General features: G+C 52.1%; 1 protein-coding gene across 1 annotated transcript in view; it reads right to left on the bottom strand.

The window, feature by feature from the left end:
* Positions 1-704: 704 nt before the first annotated feature.
* The window catches only part of GRIK3 (glutamate ionotropic receptor kainate type subunit 3), a 208,370-nt gene continuing 200,542 nt past the window's right edge, over positions 705-8,532 (bottom strand). Inside the window, exon 16 of the mRNA XM_081055303.1 lies at positions 705-7,157. Coding sequence (XP_080911429.1) covers positions 6,963-7,157 — 195 coding nt within the window. The 3' untranslated portion in view covers positions 705-6,962. The remainder of the gene's footprint in view (positions 7,158-8,532) is intronic.

The raw sequence follows: 8,532 nt of genomic DNA, 5'->3' as shown, positions 1-8,532 counted from the left end.
CAGCAGCATCACTACCGTATCCATCCCCAACTTCCGGGTAATGAGGAGCCGTTGTGATTCTGGGCAGTAGTGGCAGCAGATGCTTGCTCCAGGCTTTCTGAGCCCTGGATTGAAGCTCTGGAGTTTTTGTCTCAGTTCTAGTACCGGTCTCAGAGGCGGCCACTGCCCTGGTGGGTCAGTTTTGTGTTATTCTGGGAGCCACTGGAGGCCCAGCTTGGCCTGGCTTCCTCATCTCTTCATTGGTTTTGTAAACATCTGCGTTCAGTCCCTTCCTGCTTGTAATGTTCTGAACTCTTTATTACACGTATAGTTTCCATCTCCTGAAAGTAGCCGGCTTAGAGCTTTCTCATTTCCAGTTTAAAAAAGCTCAGGTGAGGTCTCTGATTGGCCAAGCTTGGATAAGAGGCCCACCCATTCTCCCCACCTGCGGCCAAAGGGACAGAGTCATAAGGACATAGGTAGCCATGTGGATGGAGGTGAGTTGGGGAAGGACATGCCCACGAGAAGGGAAGACAGAGGTCAGCTGATGTCAAGAACAGATACTACACCCTCCATATCCAAAAGGGGAACCAGGAGCTGGGACTGGAGCCACCCACCTGCTCATCCTCAGGGTCTCCTTCTGGGAGGCAGCCCTGGGTGAAGATGGAACAACTCGACTGCCCAGGAAGGAAGAGAAGCAGAAAACACTTCTCAAGGGAACGCTGTTTTCTAGAAACATTTCTTTATTTAAAATTTAAAACCATATTACCTCATACAGCAAACTGTGCACTTTGATATATCACAGTGTCTTAGAAAGGAAAATAATTGGATTTGTTTGGAAATTTATTTACATTAGCCTAGAATGATTGGCAAGTAACACAGTTACTATGAAACCCAAATTGTTACAAAATGTTTACAAAAAACTATATTCATAGAAATTCTGCATGTCCACAAAGGGCATCCCCTGAATGGCCCAGAGACCAGTGTGTGGGAACCATGTGACGTGGGAGCAGGGGGCATCCAGGCACTCTGGTCTGGGTGGTGGCACAGCCCAGGGGTCTCGCATGGTGCTGGCTGGGGGCTCCATCCAGGGGCTGGAAGGCCCAGCCAGGATGTCAGCCCTGGCAGAGATGGGGTGGGGGTTTGGCGCACAGTGACAGGCCCCTCCTCAGGGGGCTGGGTTCAGATGTGCTCTGTCCAGGGCTCCTGGGGCAGACCCAGAATTAGTGCAGACCAGCCTGATGCGTGGGGCTGCTAAGGGCAGGTCGCTGACCACACGGAAGCCCACTCCAGATCTCTTCTCTCCTGCATGCTCCAGAGATGCTCTGACCCAACAGGGCAGGACCGCTAGCTAAAGGATCAGAATTAGAAAGAACAGACAGGTCTGGGAGGGGCAGGGATGGGTCTGTGGGTTCTGCGGTAGGCTCTCTGCCAGCTGCCCTGTTAGGAGAGATGATGCAGGGGAGAGAAGGCAGGCAGAGGGCATGGGCTGTGCTAGGACAGGAAGTGCCCTGTTGGCCTCTCACCTTTCACCCATGTCACTGCTCTGCTCACATCTCTGGCTCCTTGGTCATTCTCTGAGAGCTGGCCTCTGGGTCACAGGGGGCTGGGGAGGTCGTCTGAAGTGGGGCAAATTCTTGGCTGGCATTACTGGGTCTACAGCTGTTTCCCGGTTCCTGAGGCCTCAGTTTTGATCTGTAAAGCCACACTGCGGGGTGATTTGAGGTCTGTTCCAGAAGGCAGGAGATGGGGGTAGGGGCAATAACTAGGGTACTGGGACATCATATTGGCATGCTGGCAATGTCCTCAGGGCCAGTCTCTTTACAAAGTGTTTTCCCTAGCCGTGAGCTGTGCCATTATGTGTGGGTGAGAATCTGAGGCAGAGGCCTCTGCCACCTATAATACTCCAGACTTTTAGGGTATGCCAGGTGGAGCCTGGTACCTACCTGGCTGTTGTACAGACAGGTGTTAGGGCAGATTTCAGGAGCCAAGTACTGGCATGACATTGCTCCCCAGACACAAGCCCTGCTGTCTGGCTCCAGACACTCTCAGATGGAGAAAAGGCTCCCTCGTCACTCTTGCCCCACCCCAGGAGATACGGGCTGTGCAAGGGCCCATCCGCCAGCCTTCATGGTTCTGCTCTCTCCCTCAGGGTCTGCAGCTCTGGTGTATGCAAGGGCCTTCCCCCTCCCCAGGGAGCTCTCAGCAGCGCCTGCCCCAGGTAGCCTCCATCCCAGCCTTTGCTGCTGCAGCCCCCATCTCTCACCTGGTCCCCACCCATACTGGCTGGGTTATGTACACTCTGTGTGCAGACGTGCGAGGGGGGGTGTATACACATGGGCTACAGGTCATATATACACTGTGCATATATATATATATATATATACAGCATATATATATATATCTTTTTACATTCATATATATATTGTACAGAACATTCACTTTCTACCAAAAACAAGTTTTGTGACTTCATGTATGGCCTCAGCTCTGAAATTTTAACTCCAGGGCAAACACAAGACTGAAATGAAGGCTTGATTCAAACCGGCATGAGGACAGAGGGCGGGACCCTTCCACTGTGGCAAGCAGATGGGCCCATTACAGGTGTGTCCACCCCACGTGGGAGACTGTTCCAGGTGTATCTACTCCAGAGACCTGGCTACAAGAGGGGGCTCATTTTTTTGTATCTGTCTCGGGGGCTGGGCCCGTCCTAGATATTAAGTCCAGATAGCTGTGCGACCAGTTAGGCCTTTCCCAGATGGCGCTACACACAGGACCATTCCAGATGTGGGCCAGAGTCCAGCCTGTTTCCAGATGTTTGTACATAATGCTGGGGAAGGCTCGGGAAGGGATCAACTTCATGTTGAGTGATGAACAAGCAGCGGCCAACCCCCACACAGCACCAGCTTCTGACTGTCCTGGTCTGACTTCTGCCCTCTGAGAGTTTAAGGAGAGTTTAAGGAGGCGGAGTGACTTCTAGCCATTGGGAGTCTTCACCCAACATTGCCAGACCCCTCCCCCATCCCAGGCCCAAATTCCCACCTGCCAGTGCCCGGGCCTGGGGAGGGAGCCAGTGTGCAGCTCTACTTGAGGCAGTGTCTTGGCTGTGCTTGGAAGTCTGCTCACCCTTCAGAGTGTGAGGCAGCTCACCAGCCAAGGGGGGGCGTTATCCCTCTTGAGAGGCACTCACAGAGTGGGGCCACCTGAACAGTTACAAAGCTCTAAGGGTTTTCTTAGCCATCTACAGCAGAGATACCAGTAACAGGTGAGGGGAAGAGATCAGGAGGGCTCATTGTCCAAAAGCCCAAGGGCCTAGCTGGGTTATGCGTATATCTCCTCACTGCTGCCTCTCAATTTGGGCAGTTTGAGCAGGTCGAGAGGAGGCACTGACATTTTGGGGTGGGAGATGGGGGTGGGCGGTGGGGGCACTCTTCTGTTTAGGGCTGGCATGTGGGGCCAGACAGAGACAGTCCAGCACCTGTTCAGGCAAGTCCCATCTTCCGCTCCGTCCAAACCAGCTTTTCCGCTCCCCATCACGCCGAGCCTCTGGCCGAGGGCCCGTGTGTGTGCGCCCCCATGTACCCACGGCAGCTCAGGTCCACACCCCCTGACAGGTGGGCCTAAACTAGAATTCCACATGATCTGCTTTGCTGGGAACACCTTCTTCCCACCCCCAACCCCCAAGATGTAGCCGCACCGTTAGAACTCTGGGAGAGACAGCTCACACTTAGGCAGAAGTGGCTTCCATTGCACTTTGAACCCTGGGCAGATCTCAAACACAAATACAGGACTTCAGCCAGAAGTTGAACATTAGCTACACGTATGGACATAAGGCTCGAATGGGAGGGGAGATCAGGCAGCATGTAATCCATTTCCGTTTAGGAGCCCCCAAATCATTCCCGTGCCTTTGGGAGGCTTCCCTATCCGAATTGTACCTCTGATATCCATTCTTCACTCCTTTGATGAAATCTTCCGACCCCAAAAGGCTCTTTCTCCCATTACAGTCTGACTGTGTGCATAGCCTCAGATGAACACATGTTCATGGAGCGTTATACACAAAAGCACACACACGTGTGTGTGAGATGAGCATGGATGTGGGCGTGTGCTAAGAAATTATATTGGATAAAGAAAGACAGTGGTTAAAATCTGTCATTGGTGAGAGCGAATAGGCAAACACCTTCATTAGAATCCTGTTATCTGGAAATTGCAAAAATAGGTCATTTTCCCTTAAAACAGGGCACTCTGCCTAGAGCAAAGGAGCCACCAGCCATGAGTCCCTGAAGTGTTTGGCCCCTACGTGGCCAGTCTCCTCGTACCTATGCCGAGATAATCCTGGCAAATCTTTGCGAACCTGATCTCTCCCCACGGCAGAAGTGCAAACAGACGCTGGTTCCCTGCCTTCCTGATTGTCTGTCTCTGCTCCTGTAGCGAGCTGGGACATATGTGTGCGTTTGAACACATGTATGTGAGCACACACACATATGCTAACACATTTACAAACTCCGGTTGCACATGGCTTCTCACATACGACATGCATTGACCTGTGCTGCATGTCTGTCCAGTTCTGTTCTCCCTCCTGGTCTCCACTGCACACACATGTCCCCACACATGTGCACATATGCTCACATATGTGGATCCCTTGATGACATGGCTTCTCCTTTGAAACATATTTGGCAATGCTGCAGGTTTTATCCTGTCCTCTACCCTCTGCCATTTGGTGCACAAATACACACACACACACACACACACACACACACACTCTCTCTCTCTCTCATGCATGCATGTATACACATATATACTCACCAGAACCCCATTATAACATGGCTTTTCCTATTTTTACCTATATGGGACTCTGCTGCCTGTCCAGAGTTATCTCCCTCATTTCCAATTTACACACACGCACGTACACACATACATCAGAACCCAATGGATTCTATTATTGCATGCCCTGGACTCTGTATATGTCCAAATCTGTCCTTGTCCCCAGCCCCCAAAGTTCACACATACAAAGACACAGAGACAAGCCCATGCCCACGCACGCACTCCTGCACCCAGAAGCTCACAACAGCATGGCTTTTCCTATCGGTACATGTGTCAGCTATGTTGCATGTCTGGCCCTCTTCTCCCACCTCCAGGGCACACAGCCTGTTGGAGCTGCTGTGATTCTGGGAACCAGCTGGTTTGGTCCTGCAGCTCAGTTTGTAGGAGAGGCAGTACTTGCCACATGAGCCCACTGTGCTCTCTTGCTTTGGGAGTCCCTGGGGGAGCTAGAATTTACCCTTCACCCCAGCTGAGAAGGTCCTTGAGACCTAAAATGCAGCTGTTACCTAATCAGCCTCCCCAAACAGAAACAGGAGAGAAAGGAGAGGCAGGTGGCTGGTGTTTCTGGGTGTCTGTCCAGAATCCCCAGTCCCCTTTTCCTGCTCAAAGACTGCCCTCTGCCCTTGGCCATGGGAAGCCCTGCTGGCCCCATTATGTTCTTTAAGGACACTTTGCTCCTAACCCTTCCATGTGTCATTCTTTTCCAGAATCTTAAAGTCACAGACCTCTAGAGTATCCATCACCACTAGCTGGAACCCACAGGTCACTTGGTCTGCCCCTCACTGCTATCCCATCTACTACTTCTCTGCTGTACCCCCAAGCTCCCCAAGGTTCCAGCTACTCTGGACAAGAGACCAGGGGCCAGGATGGCCTTCTGTGTCTGTATGGGGTCTTTGGTTAATTCTCCAGGAGGCAGCTTCTCTCTTCCAACCCTTGGGTCCTCTACCAGCCACGATATCCTGCTCCTAAAAACTTTCTTTTTTTCTGGGGGATATCTTTAGGTTTGGCAAGTGCAGGGGGCCAGGAGTTCTTTAAGGCTCCTCTGGCTTTCCCTCTCTACCCCATAATTAGCCCGTGCAGTAGGGCTCAGACCCCTCTTTCGAGGAGGGGTGACTTGACTTTCACTTTAATCAAGGCTGTTCTTTTTCCAAGATGACAGAAGCAGCTCAAGGTCAACTGGCCAGGAATGGGGCGTTGCTGCTGAGTAGATGGCAAAGAGCCTAAGCTCCCGAAATGACACCAGGATTTAGAAAACAGGTTGGTGACCAGCAAAGTAAGATCCGATGGCTTGAGGGCCTGTGGGATTTCCATGGAATCATTGTTCCTCTGGGCTTCAAATATTGGCTGAGACACTGCGCATCCTCTGTGAGAGATTCTGGGGTCCTCTATCCTCTGGCCAGAAAGTGGAGAAGAATACACTCCGACTACTTGCCCATGTTATACTCCTAGAGACCTGCTAGAGATGTGGAGCCACTAGACTTTGTAAGAATTCAAAATGGTGGCCCCTGTGCATTCTCTTCTCTCTCAGACCCCAAACTCCTCTTTCACCGTAAGGGGCTCTCTGACTTCAACTTTGCCAAACACAGGGGCTTCCATGGGTGGTGCCGAGTCCAGGATCTCAGGACCACGTGAGCAGCCCCTGGGGGATGAATTGTTCCTTTTTCCCACGCATGTGGGGTGGCCGTCCTCCATCTTCAGCTCCCATTGGAAGCCAAACTATTGCATCCTTAAGATGCCCAAGGTTTGTGTCTCTGGTCTCATAGTCAAGCCCCAGGAGACCTGGGCTTATGGGGAAGGAGTGGCAATAAAAGAGCTGTTGCCTGTTTTCTTTGGCCTCTGCAGGGCCGTGGTAGAAACTTCTGACTGTAGAGGAGAGTTGAGGGGCAAGTGAGTTTGGCCTGAGAGAGGCATGTGCTTCCTTTGGCCTTGGCTGTCTTGGCTGGCAGCTTTAGAAACCCATAGAAGAAACAAGGAGAGTGAAGCCCAAGCAGCTGACCTGGGGGCCTGCTGGTTTTCTGGTCGGTAAGGGCAGATGGCTCCTGGCCCAATAGGCAGGCAGCAGCTCTGGTCCCCAAGCCCAGCATGGGGTCAGGGGACGTTCCTTCCAGTCTCCTTTGCTTTCCTCCGCCATGCCCCCAGGCCTGCGGTGCCTCCCCTCCCCGTGCCTAGGGGAATACAGGGGCCAGAGATGTGCTGCAGGTCATGCTGTCCTTGCCCGGTAGCCGGCGATCATTGAATGTGTGCATGTTGATGACGGCGTCTGTCTTGACCATCATGGGAGGTTGAGGCTTGTGCTTGACCCGACGCTGGCAGGTGAGGGAGAAACGGATCTCGTCGGCCACGGTGCTGCAGAAGGAGCGCTAGGGAGGGGGTGGGAGGGAAAGGGGTACGTGGGTGAGGCTTGGCCCTGCAACTCCAGCCCGTCCTCCTGACCCTGTGCTAAGGCCACGTGGTCTCTCCCATCCCTCTCCCTACCCACCCTCTGTGCCCTGCCCGGTGATTTGTATAGCAGCCTCCAGAGTATCACGTTCTTGTTTCGACACTAAGGTAGGTAGTATCATCCCCATTTTACAGATGAGCAAACTGAGGCGCTGAGTGACATGCACATGAACATTCAAGGAGTTTATTTGTCTGATTTCTCACCACTAGATTCTGAGGGCAGGAACCAGCCCATTTCCTCCCTGTGAGCCTAGGCCCCAAGCACTAATTCTGGCCCAGAGTCAGGGTTTAAGAAACACTGGCTAAATATGTGGATGGCCTCTCTTCTGGGAGGGCTTCCAACTAAGGGGAGAGTCACTCTGCTCCCACTCAGGAGAGTCCAGCATATGTTTCTCAGGTCGGGCAATGGGGAGGCAGGTGCCTGCAGGCCAGCTGGGTTGCAGTGGCCTCCTCTGGCCTGGGTCCCTGTGAGTACTGGTGTGGAACAGCAAAAGGGCAGCATTTCCTGCAGGTGTCTGATGGCAGCGTTTGTCCTGCAGCTTGTCTAGAAGGCAGTGGGGGCTGTCGATGCCTCAATTTACCCAGTGAGGCCAGGGCATCAGCACCCAGACAGCTTGGACACAGGCTGTGTGGTGCAGGGGAATGGGACCTGGCTTTCAATCTGGCTCTGCCTCTTACCAGTGGTGTGACCTCTCCAAGTTCCCCTTTTTCACCCACTAAACACAGAACATCATCCCTCCTCACCTCCCTTTCTCCATTCGAAAATATTTATTGAGCCCCTATTATGTGTCAGGCACTATTCCAGGTGTCAGGCATGAAGCAGTGCAAATGACAGACAAGGTCCCCGCCCTCAGGGAGCTTATGGTCTAATGATGGGATGGAAACAGATAATGAGCATGTGAACAAACAAAGAATTTCAGAGAGTGATAACTATTATTAAGAGACTAAAGCAGTGAAATGGGATAGAGAGAGGTTGGAAGAATATGGCACTCTGGGGGAAGGGCACTTCAGGTGGATGGATCAGCATGAGCAAAGGCCCTGAGGCTGAAACATGATTGGTGTGTTAAGGCCTAGAAAGGAGGCCGGTGTGTGTGAAGCAGAGTAAGGGCGAGGAGGGTGGGAAGGAGGCAGTCAGAGAGCTAGCTGGGCAAAGAGCAGATCTGTAGGCTTTTTGTTGGAATCTGGAGCTCATTCTAATTGTAATGGGAATTCCTAGAGAATTTTTTTTAAATGTATCATAATTTTTTCAGTTGTTCCTTATTACTGGACATTTAGTTTTTTTCTTGTTTTTCCATG

This window comes from Rhinolophus hipposideros (genome assembly GCF_964194185.1).
Source record: "Rhinolophus hipposideros genome assembly, chromosome: 8".
Taxonomy (NCBI): Eukaryota; Metazoa; Chordata; class Mammalia; order Chiroptera; family Rhinolophidae; genus Rhinolophus; species Rhinolophus hipposideros.
Note: the sequence above shows the minus strand (reverse complement) of the source record. Positions and strands in the feature narration are given on the sequence as shown.